The 25,557-nt window shown below is 37.7% G+C and overlaps 4 protein-coding genes and 1 long non-coding RNA gene across 5 annotated transcripts in view; 3 read left to right on the forward strand and 2 right to left on the reverse strand.

Annotated features, from left to right (window-relative positions):
• Positions 1-25,557, forward strand: part of LOC122969181 (major histocompatibility complex class I-related gene protein-like) — a 143,762-nt gene that overhangs the window by 53,533 nt on the left and 64,672 nt on the right. The window lies entirely within an intron of this gene.
• LOC122970328 overlaps positions 1-25,557 on the forward strand; it is a 72,423-nt gene that overhangs the window by 6,654 nt on the left and 40,212 nt on the right. The window lies entirely within an intron of this gene.
• Positions 67-23,765, forward strand: LOC122969187 (major histocompatibility complex class I-related gene protein-like). Its single transcript, XM_044334749.1, has 7 exons — positions 67-135; positions 486-764; positions 9,046-9,348; positions 22,354-22,464; positions 22,739-22,756; positions 22,869-22,929; positions 23,571-23,765. The coding sequence occupies exons 1-6, from the start codon at positions 69-71 to the stop codon at positions 22,922-22,924; spliced, it is 834 nt and encodes a 277-aa protein (XP_044190684.1). The 5' UTR covers positions 67-68; the 3' UTR covers positions 22,925-22,929; positions 23,571-23,765.
• On the reverse strand, positions 2,129-8,686 carry LOC122969173. Its single transcript, XM_044334726.1, has 6 exons — positions 8,054-8,686; positions 6,343-6,475; positions 4,900-5,117; positions 3,712-4,791; positions 3,440-3,608; positions 2,129-2,769 (listed from the first exon to the last, which is right to left on the reverse strand). The coding sequence occupies exons 3-6, from the start codon at positions 5,108-5,110 to the stop codon at positions 2,643-2,645; spliced, it is 1,587 nt and encodes a 528-aa protein (XP_044190661.1). The 5' UTR covers positions 5,111-5,117; positions 6,343-6,475; positions 8,054-8,686; the 3' UTR covers positions 2,129-2,642.
• Positions 14,229-23,879, reverse strand: LOC122969218. The gene is made up of 2 exons (XR_006398944.1): positions 23,808-23,879; positions 14,229-14,429 (listed from the first exon to the last, which is right to left on the reverse strand). It is a non-coding gene; the product is annotated as an uncharacterized LOC122969218 (long non-coding RNA).

The raw sequence follows: 25,557 nt of genomic DNA on the forward strand, positions 1-25,557 counted from the left end.
AACAGGACTGGGCAAAAAAAGTGATAGAAGATGATCCACAACACATGGAATGGTACATTAAGGAGTGTATGTTTTACCAACACATCTATAAAGATGACATCAACATTTTGAAGCAGCAACTGAACCAATCAGCAGGTAAGTAAAAGTACTGTGAAAAGGTTGTGTTTTTTTGAAGGAGCAAACATATGTAGTTCCATTATAAAGACACATGTTTACATGTGCAAACACACAGTCGCTTAATGTGTATATACTGTAACCATATTCCTCCCCCTATTACTGGCCATGTAATGTGAGGGACTCTTTCAAAATGGGTGGTCAATATTAATATTATATATAGCTTCCCTGGTACCTATGTGCTGGATTCACTGAAAAACTGAGCAACAGATTTCTACATTTGAATCTCACCCTTCTTTTTACTCACATAGGCTCCAGCCACCTGTAACCCTCTGTGGGATCTCACTCTGCAGTCTCTGTCTCTCTCTCAGGTGTCCACATCTTCCAGAGGATGAATGGCTGTGAGTGGGATGATGAGACTGGAGAAGTTAATGTTTTTACTCAGTTTGGTTATGATGGAGAAGACTTCTTAGCATTTGACCTGAAGACACTGACATGGATCGCTCCAAGACCACAAGCTGTCATCACCAAAAATAGGTGGGACAAAGATAGACCTTACAATGAAATGTGGAAAAACTTCCTCAACTATCGTTGCCCTGAGTTATTGAGGAGGTATTTGGACTACGGGAAGAGCTCTCTACTGAGAACAGGTAGAGTTACATGTCCTGATATACAGTACCAGTCAAAAGTTTGGACACACCCTCTCATTCAAAGGTTTTTCTTTATTTTTACTATTTTCTAAATTGTAGAACAATACTGAAGACGTTAAAACTATGAAATGACACATATGAAATTATGTCATAAACAAAAAAGTGTTAAACAAACCAAAATATGTGAAAATCAAAATTAACCACTGCACACTATAATGACTTTACTGTGACCTAAACCAAAATATGTTTCATATGGATTAATACAGTAGATGAATAGGGCTATTTGCTGTATACCGACACTACCTCAGGACAGGACAAGGTAGAGTCAGTGATTCTGGAGAAAGACTGTTCAATACACTTTTTGTCAAATTCGGCGAATATCTCCTCGCGGTCCGCTAGCTGTCCGTTCTGTGTGTGGGCTGAAAAAAAATCTGGTCTTCATACATAGCCCTGGCTCTGTAAATGTTAAACAAACAAAGTGGCTCAGACTGAGCTACACAATACTAATCCAGCCAATGAGCAACAGGGGTTGTTCGCGTGCTCATGCACAGGACAGGGGGAAGTCATGAGAGCAGCTGACGATTTCTTCCCATGGAGCTGACATGCGAACTACTTTGGTTCAGTAAATTTCTGCTGTCAGTCAGCCTGGTGAAGGCACTGTACTCTCAGCTCCCCAGGAGCTGAAGCTGATTGGTTGTGTAACGATATTGCTAGTTTACAAGACAACCCCACAGACTACGTTTAAATCGGCTGTGTATGTAAGGCAATCTTCCATTAGCACAAGACAACACCCCAGTCATCCTTTATTAGTGCAGCAGTTCTTATGCTGTGTGTAAACCTTCAGAAACTAAACATCAGAACAAAAAAATTACTCTTATACACTGTAAAAAAAAAACTGTTGTTTTTACAGGAAAACGCTGGCAGCTGTGGTTACCAGAGAATTCCTGTAAAAAATACAGCAGCACAGTAGACAACTTTACAGACGAAATATGTAAATTGATTTACAGTGAATGAAATCACGGCTGAATCACATTAAAAAACTGTTAAGTCTACAATTTTTTTTTTGTTAATTTCACATAACGGTGTTGTATATAAATAGACCATTTCCTGTATTTTTTACATGTAATAACTGCTAATTGTGCATCAATAAATGATAAAATTAACAGGGAAATATCAAACAAAAACTAATTTAAACCGGTAGAACAACAGTAAAACTCTGCATTTTAAATGGAATGGTTCTGTATATTATATATAAAATCTCTTCAAAATATGCTGTGTTTTTATGTTTTAATAATCAAGTTATAATGTAAAATTTACGTATAAACCTGCAAAAATACATCTTGAGAAAAGACGAGAGAAAAATATCACTTTTGGGAAATTTATTTAACAGCAATAATAGTTGTAAACAACTGGATGCATTTTTTTCAACAGATACAACATGCAAAGAAGCTACATATAATGGTTCTTGAACTATGACTGAATCCAAGTTGAGATACTCCAGAAGATTAGCCTCTTTAAATCTGGACATTTTTAACAAACTTTAACAAACAAAGTTTAAGTGTCAGGCACACAACAACAACCCAATTCAATCAAAATTTTGTTTACATTCTGAATGTTCCACAGTATGGCATAAAACTTATCTATCTCCATGGAGACAATCACGTGATGCCAACAGGCCAAGTTACAGGTCAGATCTGTGGAGAGGCGTACCCCCTCAAAATAAGAATGCACGTTTGTTAAGGTATTTTTGCAAAATAACAAAAATTACGTTGTGCCTTAATTACCATAATACACATTGTGGATTGAACAAAGCGAAAAGTAACAGTACCTCTTCTCAAACAAACAGTCAGAGTGCACAGAAGGAGTCCATATTTAGGCTTAACGCCACTCGTGATCGGAGAGGTCCTGGATCAGGGTGAGGACTCGAGGGTTCAGATTGAGACGACGCTTCGAGTTTTTATTCTCCACCTTAGTTCCTTTTTCTGGGTTTATCGAGAAAAAACACCTGTAGAATAAAAGCATATTAAGCATTTTAATTGATCAGTTAAAAAAAAAAACTTCATGTGTTCTTAACTTATTTACTTCGTGGATGTTTTTAAAGCCAAAACGTGGCTTGTTCCCATGAACTGCTATAAAAATAGTATATTTTGATATTTTTTTCTACTTTAAACATGTCACTCTTTTAGAGTCTGAAATATACATATCAAATATTAATTATATTTTTAGCTTTTTAACCCTTTCAATGCCAGTATGTTTACATAACTCTACATAATGCTGTTTTTATACAAAAAAAACTAAATAATTTCCATTAAATGCATTTAGTGAGTACACATACACAACATTATCCGACATCAATAGCACACACACTTTTCTTCCAGAAAACAATAAAAAGTGTGAAACTTTGCGGCATGCTTTGAATGGGTAAAAGTGGTGCCACCTGATGGACAAATATAAAAACTACAAATTGAAAGCCTGTGGTCCAAACCGAAATCTTAACATAAAGGAATGCATTAGTTTTTGTCAAGATAAACGTGGGATCAAAAATAGTGGTTTTAATGGGTTTCAATGGGGCAGTTTTTGGCCCTAGGAACTATTAAGGCAGTTTTTGTGTAGCTTAGCCATTTTAGGCTTAATTAAAGTACAGGTCTGAGAAATGCCATGCCATGTTTACTCACCTTTGAAGAAACTCCAGAGTTGAAGCCAGCTCAGATGGATAATGGATGTTGAAACAGAAGTAGCTCCCGAACATGAGGCACAATGCAGAAATGAAGGAGGAGATGTTTGTGTTGATGAGGTTCCGATCCAGACTCAGCATGTACCTTGTTGAGGAATAGCAGGACTGTCCTATGAACAAATTATTTAACAGGTTATATTAATAAGCGCTGCACTCACATGACAGATTCTATAAACAGTGCAATTAAAAAAAAGAGATATGAAACAGACTTACCACAGACAATAACAGCAGGTGTCAGAGGCACTTGCTCCAGTTGGACCTCTTCTGCCAGACAGGTATCTTCTACATGGAAGAACATGGACTCCTCCTTCTCATCAAAGTAGCTGAGCAGAAGCAGGACCATCTCTTTCACATCATCTGAGCAGCCACTCTGCTGTCCCCGCATCCTCTGAAGCCTTGCATAAGTCTGAAGGAACTTATTACTCTTGGTGACATAAACTGTGGTCATGTAGTTGAGAAGCCTTTTTCCCTTCAAATCCAAATTTCGCGTGAATGTCTCTTTGAGGTCAATCCCAGTGAGTTCCTTGAAGTGGACCGACATGCCAAGTTCGTCAAACCAAAATGGCCACTCCTCTCGAAGGCTTTTGATACTTTTTCCCTGGTTGACATGTTGACGCTGTGTGTAAAAAGTGGACTTCATTAGACATTTTACCTCCTCTGGATTGGCATCAGATTGTTGGAACATCTCCTTGAGTTTTTCCTTCTTTTGGTGCTGGCTCTCTTGAGTTTCTTCACGGGGCAGAAATTTCACATTCCATTTAATGCATCCGTAAGTGTCCTGCATTGCTGCTCTCTCTTCTAATGGGATCTCATCTGTGTGGTCTGAGTCATCAGCCTGATGTTTTCTTTTTCTTATTTTGGGTGTTGAAGTGCGCCTCACATTTTCGATTCTGTTTTGCAGCTGTTTTACAAGGGAATGGTAGCCTGTTCCAACAATATCGCCCTCTATTACATCTTGCAGAGAATTGGGATATTTTGCCACCATTTGCTTTGCAACATCAGTTGAATGCTTTTTACCTACATGGGGGCATTTTTCCATCATCTCAGTCACAACAATCCGGACCATTTGCCTCCTCAGTTTTGGGCCTGGCCTTTTTCCCCTCTCCAAAGAATCCATCACTTCCTCAGGAAATTTACTCCATGGAATTTCAAAGTTGTCTTCCCACTGTGTGTCAAGTCCTAGGCTGCTGGAGGAGGTTGACGATGAACTTTGGGGTGAAACAGAGAGCGATGACAGCAGTTGGGTAGGTGAGGCTTCCACAGATGATAGTGAGCTGTTCTCGGGAGTTTGGTCTTTAAATGACAAAAAAATAAGATTATGATTCACATTGTACAATATTACACAATGTCCATGTCTGCTTTTGCTGTTGAATAGCTGTGTGTTGTGGTGTTTTTACTTACATTTCTGTTTCCAAACAGAAAGAAGCTTTCTGGCTTGTACAGGTCTTAATACTGTCATCAAATCAGCCTCCGTTACGAAGCGTAGATCATCATACGTCTCGACTCCAATGGACTGCAAGTGCTCTTCCAGGATGTTTTTGTTTACTACTTGAAGTTCTGGTAGGGCTTCCATGATGGCGACATCTAGGAAGGTTCGCCCTGAGTCACTCATATTTACACTGAAGAAGAAATGCAGAACAGAAAAAATATACAGTACATACACTTAACAGAACAGGGACATGCATCAGGTAACACTTATATTAATGTCAAACTAACAGTCCAATTAACAGCTTTAATTGGACTTTATTTTGCCACAATACTGTGTTTTAGTGGAATGACTTGGAATCCATTAAGAATATATGATACCAAAGGATAGAAATCAGGCAGGTCATTAATGTTGATACATTGTAACCCAAGACTGTCCTTTGTCACAGAATACAGATGGTATTCTGAGAGGAAGATGCCTTTGTGGATATCCATCAAAACATACACAGATGTGTCATTTTGAATCAAGATGAGTAGAAGTTCACCAAACTCCATATACTCATCATTTCTGTACACAAGAAACTGTCCTTTTTTATATGCAGTGCCCTTGTACTGAATATCTGTGGCAACTGTGGTATTGCTTTCTGAAAAGGCTAACTCCCTGACTGCATGTTTAATAGCGTCACTGTAGAGGTTGGGATAAAACGCACAGCTGTCCTTCACTTGCAGTAGTTTACTGCATTCTTGCCCAGCTAAAAGATATGCCTGATACATCTGATGACGCTCTGACAATGTTTGACAAATATTTTTGAAGTTTTTCAAGTGTCTGGCACATCTTTTAAAATAACTGTGTTTACTTTCAAACCTAAGCGTCCATAATCTCCTCAATGGACCAAATTTCAACGACAGTGCTGAATAATGGCGCAAATAGTGGTGCTTGGGTTTGAGTTGAATTTCAGGAAACATCATCTTTCTCAACTCCAAATATTCTTGGATCAAAATGTCAAGATATGCTATCTGGGACAAGGAAATGTTCTGAGCACAAATAAGATCCACAATGTCTTTTAGCTGGAGAGCTAACTGCCATACTTCATCCTCATGATTTTGCACTTTGTCACCAATCAAAACTGGTAGCAATCTCAGAAGGTTCCAGTTTTGAATGGCTTGCCCTGATAACTTGGCTCCGTCAGGTTTGACAGCACATGGCTTTGTGAGTGCTTCAGATCCTTTGTACTTAAACTGTTTGATGCGCCTGTTTAAGAGTGAGTATGTGAACCATTTTTTCATTTTTATAATGTTCTTCAAGTACAGTGCTAGATCATATGACAAGACTCCTTCAAAGAGGTCATGACCTAAACAAGGCGGGAGACCAGGTTGGGATACGTGAAAAGACTCAAGGGTATTAAAGATAGAGTTTACCTTTATTCCTCTGACGTCTTGGATGTTTTCAGCCTGGAGATCAGCAACAGCTGTGTCATACGTCTCTGGGGTGCGTGGAGGACCACAGGCATTTGGATCAGCCTCAAACTCACTTCTCGTGATGTCACAGTACCTGCAAAAATATTGAGAGCGGCTGAAGTTCTCTGTAAACCCACCTATGCAATGAGAACCAAGGTTATCCCCAGCAATGCAGTAGAGACCCCCTTTTACTGTTTTTCCATCTACATTTATTCCATCTGTCTCCAAGGATTTCAGATCTGCCAACAACTCTGAGAAAACTTTGGCTATTCCAAAACGCTTTAAGTCATTCTCAACACACAACAAGACTAAAAACATATTATCAGTATTTGAACGCAAATGAATGGGTAAATTTGCTAATGAAAGATAAACTGCAAGAACTTTGTGTGTCTTTTTAGCAGAACCCAGGGGATTCACAATTTCAAATGAATCTTGATACAAAATCAGTTTGAGGCTTTCAGGGTTTTCATTAAAGAACTGGTGACATTTGAAAATTTTTCCATCATATAAATCCGTAAAAACCTCTACATCAGGATCTCCAAACTGTTGTGGCTGTGCATTCCTCCATAACTGGGAGTGCAAAAAGCTCTTCAGAGTTTCTGCCACTGGTATGTAGTACGCAAATTTTTGTGTCATGTTTTCATCCATTCCCAATAGCACTTTTTGGGGTTCCGTGTACTTAAACATTTTTGTGAATGTCTGATTTCTGGTGTATGTTGTTCTTAATTGTCCCTGATGACAGGCAGAGAACAAATCTGACTCTTTAATGCAGTCACATATTTTAGTGACTGCTTCATCTGATAGGCTCATATCATTTTTTAATAAAGAACTTACTTTAGTTATTGTGTAGGCTTGACCTAACTCGTGCACATTTTGCATCTCCTCAACAATAGTCTGTATAGTAGAGGCAGGAATAAGCAGCTGTCCTTGCAGTTTAAGGTAAAAGAGACACATGTTTCTGAGATAAGACTGACTATCATTCTCTGGCATATCACTGGCTGCACTAGCTGTTGGCATGGCTTCATGTGTGCTTTCTGAATCATCTGTACTGGCAATGACATTTGGGGGCTGAAGGCGAGTTTCCTTGTACATGTCATCAATACCATCAGGGGAGCATGCTTTATGCTTCCTACACATGTGAGAAGTAAATGATGACTTTTTTGTAAACACATGCTTACAACCACTTACTGGACATGACACAGACCTGCCCTCTCCAAAATGATCATTTAAGTGAGACACTAGCTCTTTCACCGTGTGTAAATTGCGGGCACATAATGAAACTGCGCATTTTAAATCCGCAACAACAGCTTTAGGAGCAGCTTGCGGTGCAGGTGCATTGTGCACACGATAAAAATGGCCCTTGAAAGCTGAGTAAGTGGTAAATGTTTGACTACAGTTGGCGCCAGCACATTTGAAAAGACAATGAGGCTCATTCCTATGTACTCTGCAATGCAGTACATAGCCTCTTAATGTAACAAATTTGCTTTTACAAAAGACGCAGGTGATCATTTTTAGGATTTCAAATGTTTGCCTGTGCTTTTCAGCTGAATTAAGTTATCACACATTGAGCTAACGTTACTGGTCTTAAATATGGACTGGTGCTAGCTAGCTAGCTTTCAGCACACATTTTCGTCTGGTCTCGAAAAAAGAGTAGCCTAAATATGAAGCTTACCTTCCAATTGAACAGCCACAGACCCTCCAAAAAACTTGTAGATTTGTCCTAAAATCTTTTAAAATGAAGTGGTCCGAAGATTTCTGCTCCGTTCTCTGCTCTGCAGACTGCACACTGGCTCCTTAGTGACGCTAACGGCTAATGGTTCGCGCTTCTCCCGCCCTCACGTCATTATCCAATCAGAGACGAACTTCAGCTGCGCACTTTTAAATTTCAAAATTAGGAGGACTCAGTGCACAATGAGAGAGTAAAAGTACAAGTGGTTAGAGGTGGCACTGTTAGGTTGTTTAGCCTGTGAAAATGATAATGATAAAGACTAAAAGAAACATAAAGCATACAAGGATTAGGACTGAACAGTGTTACTTTGCATATATCAATAATTTGAATGTCTTATACACACACTCTACAATATGCTACAAATAGCCTAAATTATAAATGCAATGTTATTAAAATTGTATATTTTTTATATTTAAATAGATAGGTAACCTCTCAGGTTCACAATAAAACTTTTTTGTGAAAACATTTTAAATAGGCCTACGTCAATTTGCATCATTTTATCAATCATGTTAAAATTACAGCATAAACTTGTAAAGTGACTTACATATATTTGTATTTTTTAAAACAACTGACTAAAACTATAGTTTTTACAATATTTGCATGTGAAATTAACTAAATTGTTTTGTTATGAGTATTACAGTATTTCTCTGTTTTTGTTACCAATATTTGTAGTTTTAACAAATAAATTTGATTGTAATCACATATTGTTGTTGTAAATATAACAAAAACATTCTGTTTAATAGTTTCCAAAAATTCACTGTACTTTAAACAAAAAATATATGTTTTTGAGTTTACAATACTTTTCTGTAGGGATTTTACATAGTTTTTATGTAAATTTCACAGTCATTTTTTACAGTGTACTGTACAGCTGGAGAGCATGGAGATCCTCAGGAGTAGCTGAGTAATTGTTAAAGAAAATCTCCCTCTCTCTATAGAGTTTCCCTCAGTGTCTCTCCTCCAGAAGACTCCCTCCTCTCCAGTCAGCTGCCACGCTACAGGTTTCTACCCTCACAGAGCCATGATGTTCTGGAGGAAAGATGGAGAGGAGCTTCATGAGGATGTGGAACATGGAGAGATCCTCCCCAACCATGATGGATCCTTCCAGATGAGTGTTGACCTGAACCTTTCATCAATCATTCCTGAAGACTGGAGGAGGTACGACTGTGTGTTTCATCTCTCTGGTGTGAAGGACGACATCGTCACCAAACTGGATAAAACAATGATCAGAACCAACTGGGGTAAGACTGGAATACTGACTTTACAATGTTTTTTTTATTAAATGTATACATGTAATTTGCCGTGAATATTCAGAAGATGTTAAGCCTGGGTTCTGATTTTACAATTTGAATGAGTTTGAAACAATCCTGCCTTCTGGAGCAGAAGGTTAGTTAAGTCCAGGGTTAACAAACAAAACTGCTGTTCTGCAGACTGAAATAAATTTAGTGTCTTACTTTTTACCTTATGCACATGATCTACTTAAATTACTTAAGCAGATGCTATAAAAAGCAGTTCAAAATTAGTGGTGTGCCAGCACCTGGTTAGGAGCACAGGTCTGAGAACTGGCACTTGTCACCGGCACCAGTCTGGTCATCAGAATGCACCCCATTAGGAGGAAGGGCACAGTTGAGGGTGTGCCATTGCTAATCCAGCAGCTCACTGCAAATTGAGTGTCAAGAATGAAACCCGCTCTGGAAAAGGCTGAGTGTGTTTTGTGCAGAAACCTCACTAAAGTTACACAAACCCCTTTAATCATACTTTGCATGTAAAGCACACAAATCAAACCAAATTAAGCATAAAAAATAATTTCAGAAAAAAGAAATACAACATGCAAAATGCTCAACCACATTTTAAATATTACTTTGCCCTGTGCTTTGAGGGGATGAAAGTAACAATGTGATTATCAATAATGATGTATGATTATCATACATCAGTTTAGATAATTATAGGTTAAAATACCAAAAGTACATTGGCATACACTTGATGCACTGTGGATGTTTTGTTTTGGTTCTAGTTTCTCCCTCAGAGTTCCCTGCTGGTCCTGTTATTGGTGTTGTAGGACTGCTGCTCCTGGCAGTCTGCATCATTGGAGTCTTCATCTGGAGAAGGAGAGATAACGGTGAGGGACGACCATACTTTCACTCATCATGAAGTCATTTTAACTCCACTGTTTTAGCATATTTCAGCACCGAATTCAAACTAACATTTATTTATTCTGAATGAATAAAAGAAATAACAGTGTAACTTGACTGACCAGTAGCTTGACTTCCAACTGAATAGTTGAAGAGTCCTATCTGTATGATTCCGCTATCAAAACAAAGAGTTTTCACAAGCTTTGTTCTGCTGCAACACACACTTCACACATATCCCCAAATTTATCTGATCGGTATGTACCATCTATCTACTTGCCAGCCAAGATTCCAGTCTGTGTAACTAAAAGACCTCATAGACCTCTTTTGAGAAATTCTCAATCTCCAAATTCACAGCGGAGTGAACTTTAACAACCTCGTATACATCCCTGCATCCAGTGGCCGTTACTAACTACTTACAGATCAAAGCAAGACAGTAAATCTGCAGATGGCACTTTTAAATATCAGGTCCCTCGCCAATAAAACTTTTTAAATTAATGATCTTATTTTAGAGCATCAGTTTGACTGTGTATTTTTAACTGAAACCATGCTAAACATGGACATACCTGCCATTATTGAAACTGCCCTGCAATGATATTTTTTTAGGACAGCCACCATATGTACTGATGCTCTAAAGCCAAGGGATTTTTCTTTTTTGATGTTTTTAGTTCATTTTAGTATCATGGTGTCATTCTGAAATATCAGGTACCCATTCTTGCAGTTATTGTTTATAGACCACCAAAGCATTGCCCAAACTTCTTGTCTGATTTTTCTTTCTTTCTTTCTTTCTTATCTATCATCAACTCTAACTATGACAACATAATCATTATTGGTGACTTTAATTTACACATTGACAATAACACAGACAATAGGGCAGCTGACTTTTCACTTCTATTGGAAGATCTGAGCCTCATACAACATGTCAATGAACCAACTAATAGTTGTGGTCATACCTTAGACCTTGTCATTATACAGGGTCTTTGCAAACCCTCCCTTCATCAACCCTCCCTCCATCGGTTGATGAACTAGTGGACAATTTAAATACAAAACTATAATCAGCTATTGATCATATTGCCTCAGTCAGGTACAAAAAACATCCTCAAAAACAAAAGCCACCATGGACAAAACAGAATATCAACCAACTCAAAAGAAACTGTTGCAAAGCCGAACGGAGATGGGGAAAGACAAAACTTCAGGTCCACCATGTTATCCTCAAAAGAATTCCTAGCAGAATACAATGCAGCCATCTGAAACACCAGACAATCATATTTCTCTGGCCTTATAATATAAATAAAAATTCTAACAATCCAAGTATTCTTTTTTCAACTGTCAACATCTCATAAGCCATCCCCCTAACTATTACCCTGATCACCTGAGTCTTACTAAATGCAATGAATTTTATGCCTATTTAAGAGATAAGATTGCAGCCATCAGAATGAATATTATTCAGAAAAGGCTAAAAAAGCATTACCCCAAAATTCAAATGTATCATGCACTTTTTTACATCAGTGGACTTGGAAACAATCAAGAAAGTTGTCCATGAGTTAGATCCTCAACCTGTGCTCTTGATCCCATTCCCGCCATTTTTTAAAAATTGTTTTTTAACAGTTTAGCAGAGGAAGTTTTAACAGTAATTAATCACTTGCTGTTCACTGGCACCTTTTCTGCAGCTTTTAAAACCACTTTAATTAAACCACTGCTTAAAAAAGACAGCATAGATTGTTCTGTCATTTCTAACTACAGAGCAATCTCCAACCTGCCTTTTCTGAGTAAGTAAATAGAAAAATGTTTCTAAACAACTGAATGATTTAATCTGTGACAACACTGTGTTTGAAAATTTGCAGTCTGGTTTAGCTCTAGTCAAAGTTATAAATGACCCCTGAATGAAAACTGATGAGAAAAAGCCCTGTGTGCTTGTCCTGTTAGATCTCAGTGCTGCATTTGATACTGTAGATCACAATATTCTGCCGGACAGAGTTGAACTCTGGGTCGGTCTCTCTGGCACAGTTCTTAAATGGTTCAGATCTTACTTAACTGGTTGACATTCTTTGTGGTCATGAACGACCACTCCTCTGATGAAATAGACCTGATATGTGGTGTCCCGCAGGGCTCTATCTTAGGTCCAGTTCTTTTCAGTCTGTATATTTCGCCACTCTAAAATATCATTAGAAATCACAATATCAATTTTCATAATTATGCTGATGATACCCAGCTATATATCTCTTTAAGTTCAAATGACTATTAAAATGTTCTATTAATGACTTGATTATATGCATGGCTGACATAAATCAGTGGATGACTCAAAACTTCTTGAAGCGGAATCAAGACAAAACTGAGATCCAGAGATTGCCAGAGTCAGACCATTCCTCTCCCAGGCAGGCAGAAAAGTTAAAACATGCTTTTATCTCCGGTAGGTTGAACTATTGCGATGCTCTCCTGTTTGGTATGTCTAAGAAACCTGTTTGTCAGTTACAGCTCTATTCTTCAGCAGAATGTGTTCTGATGAAAACTGGAGAGCCCACATCACTCCAATTTTAAAATCGTTTGGTTATCTGTTAGTTACAGAATTAATTTTAAAATTCTTTTATTGGTTTTTAAGTCACTGAATGGCTTTGTCCCGTCTTATCTATCTGACATGGTTAAGACGTATGTGCCTGCTAGGTCTCTTAAATCCTCTGGCTCTAACCTCTTGACTGTTCTTGAGGTCAGAACTAAACAGCATGGAGACACAGCCTTTGTTTGTTAGTATGTTGACACTTTCAAACAAAATCTTAACACGTATCTTTTTACCATTGCTTTCTCCTGAATTTTTAAGTTCTGACGGTTGTTTTTTTTTCAAGTCTTATCCTGTGGTTTTTATTTTCATTTTGCCTTTTTTCCCCCTTGTTTTTATTTTTTCTATCTGCTTTTATGTTAAGCACTTAATGTTGCATTTTATGCATGAATTGTGCTACATAAATAAAGTTTATTATTATTAATATTATTATTATTATTATTATTATTATTATTGTTGTTTTTTTATTATTATTATTTTTTTTTTTTTGTTAATCTCTTGCCAGAAATCAGTCAAATTAATACAGTGTTTCTGTAAATCATGTAGTTAGTGTTTTCTTTAAATTCTGAAATACTGTAATCTCTCATCTGTATTTCAGGATTCAGGCCTGCAAACTGTGAGTATTATGTCAGTTTATCTGTCCGTATCTCTCTCTTTATGTACAAATAAATGCAGATAATACTTTAAATTGAACGACTGGCACTTTGTTTTTTCTTTTATAGCTTCAGACTCATCATCCTTTGAAACTTCTTTGGTCAAAGATGCAGCTCTTAACTGACTGAAAAAGTGAGTATTTCATCTTGTCATCAACACTGCACAGATACTGTATGTAGAATCAGTCCTTTGTTGCTCCTCCTGAAACTAGCTACAGTATACTGATATAATACTCTCATAAATATACTGAAAGTGTCTTTGTTAAAAACTGTTTGGCTGATTCGGCAGAATTTCTCAGTCAAGTGATCCAGTATAGTTACAGGAAACAGTTGACACTGAGGTTTTATTGTAATACTGATTAAAATTTTTATATTTTGGACTAAAATCAAACATATACTTACGTATAATATGACCACTAATAATTCCAGGTTCCTTTCTATTTGTTACTCTGTCTTTGCAGCTTTCCAGTAAAGATTTAGACGAGAATAGTGAACTCAAATAAAGATGCTGTATCATCAATATTTTTTTCTATTTTGCACCATAAATGTTCATTAACAAAACTTGTTTAAATGAATATTGAGATGTGACGTCACAGGACCCGTCAGAAAGTCACAGGATACATCAAACTAAAGTGTGAATTCATAGATCATATTTATGAGTTTCAGGTCGTCAGTGGATGCAGTGAAGAATGATATCTGTGAAGATTATCTGAGAGCTGATAGAAGCATTAATGTTGATGTGAATCCTCCACTGCAGGAGTAACAACATCTGGAGAGAACTGCTGTCCAGCTGTTTCCTCAAACCTTTGGTGGAGATGAATCACTGCAGCAGCTACCAGACACCAAAGAGCCACAACGTTACTCCAGTGGGGCATCTTTTGTCTTCAGATATCAAATTCATGTCAGTTAGTCATGTGATGTACTGTCCTTGATGATGATTAGCATAGTCAACTTATGGGAGACATGATGATACTCAGCACTTTAACCTCTGCTTCTAACACTGGAGTCAAACCTAAAACTTTAAATGTAATGCTTTCACTCACAATTAGTTGGACAGTTGCATTTTAGAAACATGAATGAAAATTCTGCACTAGGCACCAGTTGAAAAGAAATTTTGATGATTTTGTTTTTCTGTTTCATTGTGAGTCCTTACGTAGTTTGAACACTACATACCAACGTGTCCCAAGTTAACCAAAGTGTAAATATCTGTGAGTTATGTCTTAGTCTTCTGACACACATTGCTCCTCCACTCCAAGTAACAGCTATAACTCTTTTTAAACTTAAATTTGTTTACGTTTCCACAATTTTACACAACATAAATACAATTGTGAATATGTAGATACTCCTCCTTTCATTGAAACTTACATATTAAAGCAGTAACACCTCTTGGAGCTTATACATTTGTATCTTATATATTTGTCATCTTCAGAGTCCTGTATTTGTCATGCGGATGATAAATGCTGATATGGTAATTTTAAGGTTATTATTAATTCTCAGATTATTGATGTTAGAGGATTAATGAGGATTTTACTGGTGATACTGACAGATGTACTTTATTTCATATTGCTAAAACTGAAAATTGATTTGTCTACATGACAGTATACATCTTCTATAAGATTATGTGATCTATTTTTGGCTAAATGTTTTCACTTCAGTTTAAGTTTGTCTCTACATCATCTACAAGTTAATTAATTATGAATTGTTGATCAATCATCTTTTCACTGGTGATTTGAAAACATGATTTTTGGGGGGTCACAGTCCTCAGATGTGTCCCATACAGTAGGTGTAGAAATTATCTCCTGTCTTTACATAAGGTCAAATGAGAATTAGATTTTTTTTATTTATTTATCTTCTTTTTTTATTTGGTGAACTTAATTTTGTCTATAGGAGCTGCTACTTTTTCTAGTGTCACTTTTTTTCAATTTGTTCAATTAATAAAAAAAATTCTCCTGAAAACCTGCTTAAGAGGTCTTCCTGTTACATCATACCTGTGTCTACCTCAAATGTTCAGATGTGTAGGCTTAAAGGTTTTGTCCCAAGTTTTGGGAAACACTCTAATGAAGCTTGTCCCTGATACCTGGAGAGCATGAACTTACTTTTAAAAATTTTATCAGTTGTCAAAATGTGTGAGGTAAAAGAAAAAGAAAAAGTTTACACTACTACGAAAACACAAACTTACCACAAATTTTGGTTTATTTAAGAATGAGTACAATGACTCTTGTGACTGTGAGTGTGTCTTTCCCTATTTTACCACTAGAGAATAACACAACTCTCAAATGTCTCAGCTGTGAGGTCACCACAGAGAAACAGCTGCCAGAGCATTTCCACACCTCCAACATAACAAAGGGTTCCTTGACTTAAAGTTTTCTACAGTTAAAGCAAGATTCTTACAAACAGCCTGTTTCCATATAAGATCAGACCATTATGGTTAAAGTGAAAATTAAACTCAACCGTGTTACTGAAGATTTAAGCACTTGCAAATTATCATCAAATAGATACAAAAAAAGTATTTAATTAAAACTCAGCAACAGATATACAGCAAATTAGTTTTGGAAATGGTCACCCGCATAGACCTCCACACTGTAAGTGATGGTTATGATATTTTGATGTCAGAAAGGAGGTTGGTAGTTAAAATTCTTAGAAAGGCTAACAGATTTATACAAAAAACTTGCCTTGCCTTACATTAAAAACCCACTGCTCTTACTGCACTAAACAAATGATGCTGAGAGGTGACAACAAACATGACAAATATGCCCGTGTATGCGCAGATGGGCCCTCAACTAATCGAAGTAAAATAACTGATGCCCCGAGCCAAACAATTCAGAACATCCATTATCCATTATAAATCCAGACGTTTGATCCTGGCAGCTGTCAAAATCACCCCACTGTGCTCCGGTAAAATACCGAATGCACACCATTGTGAACCAGTGAACTTGGAGATCTTTTTTTGGACTTTAAACTATCAAATATGTATAACTATTACATTTGCTCCAAGAGTAAAATGTGTGTCTGTATAGATCAGTGATAGCCAGTGGGCTGGAAGCCTTAACGCCTCAGGCGCAATGTGATACTGGTGGTCTACTTTGGTCCCACCTTCCCACACAACGAACGAAGACGCACAGCAAAATTAAAACGGCGACTGGTTTGTCTACTGCAGTCTCAACAGGACTGCCCAAAAAGTGATGTCATGAAGACGATGTCAGAGTCTGCTCTCCCCCTCACCTGTTGCTGTGGGAATTATCCAATCATTCAGTCTCACTCTCTGCTCTGCCACACCCCTCATTAGTTCAACCACCTTCACCTGGCGCTCCCACCTGCTCATCATCTGCAATCAAGCCAGTATATAAGCTGCCTCGGCCCACTCCCTCCTTGTCAGATTGTCTACACTACTATGCTAAGTCATCTTGCTTTCTTCACTGGACTGCCTTCCTGGTTTCTGATCAGCTTGTCCTCGACCATCGCTCGTCGTCTCTGCCCCGGTAAACCCACCAGCCTTCTGTCCCTGACTCTGAGTTCCGCCTGCCTGTTCCCTGGTCTTTGTCCGCTGTGGGAGTGGAAGATCGGGGTTCAATTTCCGGTGGAGTCATACTCATTAGAACTGTGTTTCTCCGACCGTGCAAATATTGCCTTGACATCGTGTGAAATAAAGACTGCAAAGTTTACACCAGTGTCATTTGTGCTGCTATTGGGTCCATCCTATACCCGTTACAGACGATGGAGCTTGTTTTTCTGCTCATGTTCTTTCCTTTCATACATTCAGGTGAGATTAACTTTAAAAAACTTGTTTTTTAACATTTAGGCTAGTTGTCGAAAATTACTTGTTTGGTTTTAAGTGAGAGTTTAAAAGGTAATATAGTTAACTTTCACTTTCAAATTTGGGACTTTTACGCCGTTTAGATCAAGCCTTGCCTGTACCATTTTTGATACGTCTTCCATTATAAAGGGTTTAATCGATGGCTTTAGCAATGGTAAATAAATTATTAAGAAAATCCTTTATAGACGGGCGCGTAATCGTCATGTGGGTATAAGAAGACGCATACCTGCCACTGGTCTATTACAGGCAGTACAGTGAGCGGTTTCCAATATTTCAGGCTTTTCTACACATTTAAGTGCAGAGATTGGTCCATAACTAAAATTGCAGAAAGCGCAAACGACACAATCTAGTTAGCAGAGGTGCGCACACATAGTTCTGTTGAACACAATTCAACTTTCATGTACAGTACCAACCCAAAGTTTGGACACATCTTCTCATTCTGACTAGTACTGTATTTTGCTTCTTTTATTTCTCTCTAGTATCTATTACATAAACTGTTGAGATGTCAATTGAAATACAGCTATCAAAGAGATGAATTCTGGTCTGAAACGTGTTAGATTAATCTGTGAATTTTACAAATAATGACGTTCAGGTGTCACTGAAACTGAATATATCCGGGATTTTGCTGAAATAACAGTATCTGTACAGTCCTGATGTTCTGTATGTTGTTAACATCTGGCTGTGTGTCGAGTTATTTCTTTTGACTTTATCAAATAGTCTCATTTATTGAAATAAACCTAAATATAAAACAAAACTCTAACAAATTGTTTTAAATGTGTACTCATACTGTAAACTCAGATTATGAGTAATATAATACAGTATAATGTAATATAATCTAGGCCTAATATGGTATAATATGTTATAATAATATAATATTCACAGAACAGGAATTAAGTTTAAAGCTCAAAGCACAGACCTCAAGTATTACTTTAATTAAGGAGTTTTTACATTTTGTATCTGGATTTGTTTTAAATACACAGTGAATGACACCAATGTTGTGGGAACTTGACTTTGTGGTAGCTGAGTTATTTAAAGAGCCTCTGCGTTGGCCCACCAGTTAAAGTATGAGAACCAGAGATGAGAGCCCTTCAACGGTTTATCTTGTTCACAGGATTTCCACTTAAATAGTTGACTTTCACATCGACTAAACACAGATCAGGTTTCTTGGGTCATATCATAGTAGCTTCCTACTGAACTAAGAACTCATATTAATTGTTATGATTATATAGATTTTTTAAAAGTGTGTGTTAGAGCCGTTTGTATCTAAAACTGTATTAAGGTTGCTCCCTGGTTGCCACAGTGGGTGGCATGTTGAGCAGCAGCGTACGGAAATGTATATGTAGAGGAAGAGGCAATTACTCCTCAGGTGTGCTGCTTACCGGGAGAAGCACACAGTCTTTTGACCGCCGTTTAGGGGCTAATCTTTAAGCCTTTTTGTTGTTTTCATGCAAGTTATAGATATAAGTGTATGGATAGCAAATGCTTTAGTGGTGCACGGTGATAAATAAACACATCTGAAGCGCAAGTCCGAGGATGTTTGATTTAGTACATGGAGCCGCCGCATGACGACGCGTCAATTACATGGCCTGGTAAAAGCACCTCACTGTGGCTTAGGTTTTGTTTTTTGTCGAAATCAAGTCACTACAATGTGATCAATCAAATTAAAAAATATAATAAAATCACATATTTTCTAAAAATTAAGATATTTTGTCACTATTCAAGCAAAATAAGGCAAATTAGAGAAAACACTGATAAATAGTTGTAATTCATATGCTTTGCTCACCATATGTTGTTCCACTTTCAGGAATCTCATAGCAGTGTACAGATATTTATATGAAGATTTAACATTTTGATTAGATTTACACTAGAATGTATATGTAGTTATTACTAACCTTATATAAAATGATGATCATTAAGGCTAATAAAGCTGCATTAATCATTATGGCAAATGTGTTGACAAAAAATGTGTTGACAGAATATGGCCTATTAACATATCCAGCATTCATTTGTGTTTTGAGTTGTGTTTTTGGCTGCCTGGCCAATGGAAGGTCAATATTCACTCTCCTTTTAGCTTTTGTTTAGTCTCAATCATTCCAAGTATAATATCTGGCTCTTAGGTTGGTAGATGTTCTACTTTCATCACCAGCTCATCACTAACTTTGTGTGTCTGAGGTTTCATGCTGGACAAAATATTGAATGTAATTGAATGTCATTATTACAAGTATAGATAAATGCATGATTAGAAAAAAATGAACTTGAAACCTTTCAAACCTCTTTCTCTTACAGTGAAACACTCGCTGAAGTTTTTCGTCACATCGTCCTCTGGAGTCAAAAACTTCCCAGATTTTGTGGTTGTTGGGTTGGTTGATGAAGTTCCAGCGGGTTACTGTGACAGCATCAGTAAGACACCAGAAGCCAAACAGGACTGGGCAAAAAACTGGTAGAAGATGATCCACAACATTTGGAGTGGTGCATGCAGCACTGTTTGTCAACCCAATATGACCACAAAGCTGACATTGACATTTTGAAGCAGCAACTTAACCAAACTGATGGTCAGTAAAAATACTGTAAAAATGTAAAGTTGTGTTTTTTGTCAAATAGCAAACAGATATAGTTGCATTATAAACATGTTTACATGTTCAAACACATACACAGTTTACTAAATGTGCATATATTCTTCACTCATATCTCTCCCTCTATTACCAGCCATGTAATGTGAGGGACTCTTTCAAAATGGGTCGTCAATATTAATATTATATATAGTTTCCCTGGTAGCTATGTGCTGGATTCACTGAAAAACTGAGCAACATGGTCTTGCATTTCAAACTCGCCCTTATTCTTTGGTGTGTGTGTTTGTGTGTGTGTGTGTGTGTGCGCACGTGTGTGCGTGTGTGTGTGTGTGTATGTGCGTGCGTGTATGTGTGTGTGCGTGTGTGTGTGTGTGTGTGCGTGTGTGTGTGTGCGCATGTTTGTGTGTGTGTGTGTGTGCGTGTGTGTGTGTGCGTGCGCGCGTGCATGTGTGTGCGTGCGTGCGTGTATGTGTGTGCGTGTGTGTGTGTGTGCGCGTGTTTGTGTGTGTGTGTGTGTGTGTGTGCGTGTGTGTGTGTGTGTGTGCGTGTGCGTGTGTGTGTGTGTGTGTGTTGCCCTTCTTGTCATGTTTGGTTTGATCTGGATGCTTAAAAACTGCAGGTCAAGTACGTTTTGGTTGGAAAGTTTGACCCCTTGATGTCAGTTTGTGTATTTCTGTGTGTTGGTCTTGCAATGAAGAGGTGACCCTTCCACATGTTCCTTGACATTTTCTAAAACACAGCCTCACATAGGCTCCAGCCACCTGTAACCCTCTGTGGGATCTCACTCTGTACTCTGTCTCTCTCTCAGGTGTCCACATCTTCCAGAGGATGAACGGCTGTGAATGGGATGATGAGACTGGAGAGGTTAATGGTTTTGCTCTGTTTGGTTATGATGGAGAAGACTTCATAGCATTTGACCTGAAGACACTGACATGGATCGCTCCAAAACCACAAGCTGTCATCACCAAACACAAGTGGGACAGAGATAGAGCTCACAAGGACTGGCATAATTACTTCCTCTCCCAGTATTGCCCTGAGTCACTGAAGAAGTATTTGGACTATGGGAAGAGTTCTCTGCTGAGAACAGGTAGAGTCACATGACCTGATGTAGTTTCATGGCCTCAATTTTAAAATGATAAAATTTTTCTAACCTCCCTCCCTGCCCCCTCCCCCTTGTCTCTCCAGAGTTTCCCTCAGTGTTTCTCCTCCAGAAGACTCCCTCCTCTCCAGTCAGCTGCCACTCTACAGGTTTCTACCCTCACAGAGCCGAGATGTTCTGGAGGAAAGATGGAGAGGAGCTTCATGAGGACGTGGAACATGGGGAGATCCTCCCCAACCATGATGGATCCTTCCAGATGAGTGTTGACCTGAACCTTTCATCAGTCACACCTGAAGACTGGAGGAGGTACGAATGTGTGTTTCATCTCTCTAGTTTGAAGGACGACATCATCACCAAACTGGACAAAGCAGTGATCAGAACCAACTGGGGTAAGACTGGAATACTGACTTTACAATGTTTATTTAATGTATACATGAAATTTGCCATGAACATTTAGAAGATGTTAAACCTGAGCTCTGATTTTACAATTTGAATGAGTTTGAAACAATCTTGACTTTCTGGAGCTGAAGGTTAGTTAAGTCCAGGGTTAACAAACAAAACTGCTGTTCTGCTCATTCAAATAAATATTGTTTCTTACTTGTTACATTATGCACATGACCTACTTAAATTCCTTAAGTGGATGCAATAAAAGGCAGTTCAAATCTAGTGGTGTGCCAGCAAATGATTAGGAGCACAGGTCTGTCACAAATCTAACCTAAAAAGAAACACAACATGCAAAATGCTAGACCACATTTTTACTTTACTTGTATTTTATTTTTTACACTGTCATGGGATTACTCACAAGACAATCTACTGTTTGTATGTGAAAATAAGATTTATTAAACAGTAAGAACAAACTAGAACTGCTGCTGATCTGAGGAAACATGTGACCATGCAGGAGAGAGCAAGAGCTTTCAGGGAGGACAGGGTGATCAACTCAAAGATGACAGGATGAAAAACATAAAGAACAAAGTTTTAGTATTACAATAACAAAGACATAAAAGGTGTAATACAACAAAGACAGGGAACAGGTACAACATAGACACAGGATGGACACACAGAGGTCTTAAGCACTAAAGTGGTTTTCACCTGCAGATGGTCATTGTATGGATTATTGTGATGCCAAATTAAACCATCACATCAACATGTCCAGTGTCATTAATTTCACCTAGAAAGAGACATCATCTGCTTTTGGCAGTATAATTGAGCTGCTGTACTCATATTAACAACTCTGCACATCCTGGACAATAATAAGTTTCCTCAGCAGAAAACTCTCACAGGATTCCCAAACTGTCTGTGTGTCACGACGGGAAAGTCCTGTGTTTTAAGGGGATGAAAATAAGAAACGTGATCGTCAATAATGATGTATGATTATCATACATTATTATAGGTGATGATGCACTGTGAATGTTTTGTTCTGGTTCCAGTTTCTCCCTCAGAGTTCCCTGCTGGTCGTGTTATTGGAGGTGTTGTAGGACTGCTGCTGCTCCTGGCAGTCTGCATCACTGGAGTCTTCATCTGGAGAAGGAGAGATAATGGTGAGAGACAACATACTTTTACTCATCATCAAGTCATTTTAACAACAAATAACAGTGTAACCTGGCTGATGTTCAGTAACGTGACCTCCAGCTAAAGAGTTACTCTCTTACCTTTCAAAATAAAAGAAGAAATCAGTGAAATTAATACAGTGTTTCTATATTTTAGAATTCTATATTATCTAGAAATCTATATTATTAGTGTTTTCTTTATTTGCTTTCATAAATTCTGACATTTTACATTTTGAAATATTGTAATCTCTCATCTGTATTTCAGGATTCAGGCCTGCAAACTGTGAGTATTATGTCAGTTTATCTCTCTCTCTCTCTCTCTCTCTCTCTCTCTCTCTATGTACAGATAAATGCAGTTTATAGTTTAAATTAAACACTTTGCTTTTCTTTTATAGCTTCAGACTCGTCATCCTCTGATCCATCTTCAGTCAGAGATGCAGCTCTTAACTGATCACAGTGAGTATTTCATCATGTCATCAACACTGTGCAGATACTGTAAGAAGAATCTCTGTTGCTCCTCCTGAAACTAGCTACAGTATACTGATATAATAACTCTCATAAATATATTGAAAGTCTGTTTTTGTTAAAAAACTGTTTTCTGATTTGACAGAATTTCTCAGTCAAGTGATCCAGTATAGTTACAGGAAACAGTTGACACTGAGGTTTTAATGTAATAGTGATTGAATGTTTTACATTCTGGACCAAAATCAAACATATTGCATACAATATTAAATCAAATACTGTATAGTATGACCACTAATAATTCCAGGTTCCTTTCTATTTGTAACTCTGTCTTTGCAGCTTTCTAGTAAACATTTAGAGGAGAACAGTGAACTCAAATAAAGATGCTGTGGCTTGAATATTTTATTCTATTTTGCACCATAAATGTTCATTAACAAAACTTGTTTTAATGAATATTGAGATGTGACGTCACAGGACCCGTCAGAAAGTCACATGATACATCAAACTAAAGTGTGAATTCATAGATCAGATTTATGAGTTTCAGGTTGTCAGTGGATGCAGTGAAGAATAATATCTGTGAACATTATCTGAGAGCTGATAGAAGCATTAATGTTGATGTGAATCCTCCACTGCAGGAGTAACAACATCTGGAGAGAACTGATGCTGCTGTCCAGCTGTTTCCTCAAACCTTTGGTGGAGATGAATCACTGCAGCAGCTACCAGACACCAAAGAGCCACAACGTTACTCCAGTGGGGCATCTTTTGTCTTCAGATATCAAATTCATATCAGTTAGTCATGTGATGTACTGTCCTTGATGATGATAAGCATTAAGTCAAGTTATGGGAGACATGATGATACTCAGCACTTTAACCTCTGCTTCTAACGCGAGTCAAACCTAAAACTTTAAATATTCAACTACTCATTCTTTCACTTACAATTAGTTTGACAGTTGCATTTCAGAAACACTAATTAAGATTCTGCACTAGACGACAGTTGAGAAAACACGATTTTTTTCCGCTGTTTGTTTAATTGTGGGAGCGGTTGTGACTCAGGAGGTAGAGCGGGTCGTCCACTAATTGGAAAATCAGTGGTTCCTGATGGCTGTGCCATCAGTGTGTGAATGATTCGATTTCCTCTGATGTGCAGGTTGGGACCTTGCATAGTAGCCCCTGTACCATTCAGTGTATGAATGTGTGTGAATGTCATTCGTAGTGTAAAAGTGCTTTGAGTGGTCAGAAGACTAGAAAGGTGCTATACAAGTACAGTCCATTTACCATTCCCATGGTTTAAACACTGTATACCAACTTCTCCCACTTTAACCAAAGTATAAATATCTGTGACTTATGTCTTAGTCTTAAGACACACATCGCTCCTCCACTCCAAGTAACAGCTGTTACTCTTTTTACACATAAATTTATAAATGTTTCCACAGTTTCACACAACATAAATACATTTTTGAATATTTAAATACTGAAACTTGCATATTGAAGCACGAACACTTTTTAGAACTTATATTTGTATCTTATACATTTGTCATCTTCACATGTCCTGTATTTGTTGTGTGGCTGATCAATGTTGATGTCATTGTAAGGTTTTTGTTAATGCTCAGATTATTGGTGTTGGAGAATTAATTAAGGTTCCTCTGACACCTAATTAATCTAATGGACTTTATTTTGGTACTATGTTACTTTATTTTATATTGCACAAATGGCTAAATTGATTTTATATATATGAACTTTTACGTATAAATGAACATCTGTTACTTTCAAGCCTTTGCCAACAAGTTCACACAATGTTGACTGAGCATTGTCACCGCCAAATAAATCTCTCTGGCTGTTTGGTCATTAACTGTTTGGCTCTTCCAGAGGTTGTGATGCTCGAAACAATGTACTCACCATTTTACAACTGCAACAGTAGGTTATGGCCAGTGGTGTACTGGCATACTGGGACTGTGGACCGTTAAAACATATCTGTTTTTACCGGCCCTCTCTGTGTGCCTGTCATCCAGGTTTCACATGAGAGCGTGCTGCATGCCTGTGTCAGGCAGTCACAGCCAAGTGCCTCCCTTTACTCTCACTGCCAGAAGGGGGAGTCCGAAGTCCCGCACTCAAGTTTTAATGATTCAGTATAAATTGTCAATCAATCATGTTTTCGTTATTGAATTGTAAAACATTTGTGACCTGTGACCCCCCCCCCAAGATTGATGTTGTTGTTAGGGGGGGGGGTCACAGCTCTCAGATGTGTCACATACAGAAGGTGACATTTAGGTCAAATGTAAATTAGAAAAATATTTTTTTTTGTTTGCTACATTTTCTTGTGTCATTTTTGTTCAATTTGTTCAGTTATTAAATAAAAGTCTCCTGAAAACCTGCTTAAGCTTCATCCTACCAACATATTAAACATACAAGGACTACCGACTGGTAGAATAAACTGCTGTAAGAAACAACCATCATAGCAAAATGTTTACTTATTTCTTCTCAAAACATTTTTAGTTACATATGTAAATTATGTTATCTGAAAAAAACAGATTATTATTATTTTTGGAAAGTTACAGTTGATATTGCATACTGTGTAAAAAGAAATTAGGAAATCTGTGTCTGCTGCATCTGCGTGATACTTTA

This window comes from Thunnus albacares, chromosome 19, assembly GCF_914725855.1.
Source record: "Thunnus albacares chromosome 19, fThuAlb1.1, whole genome shotgun sequence".
Taxonomy (NCBI): Eukaryota; Metazoa; Chordata; class Actinopteri; order Scombriformes; family Scombridae; genus Thunnus; species Thunnus albacares.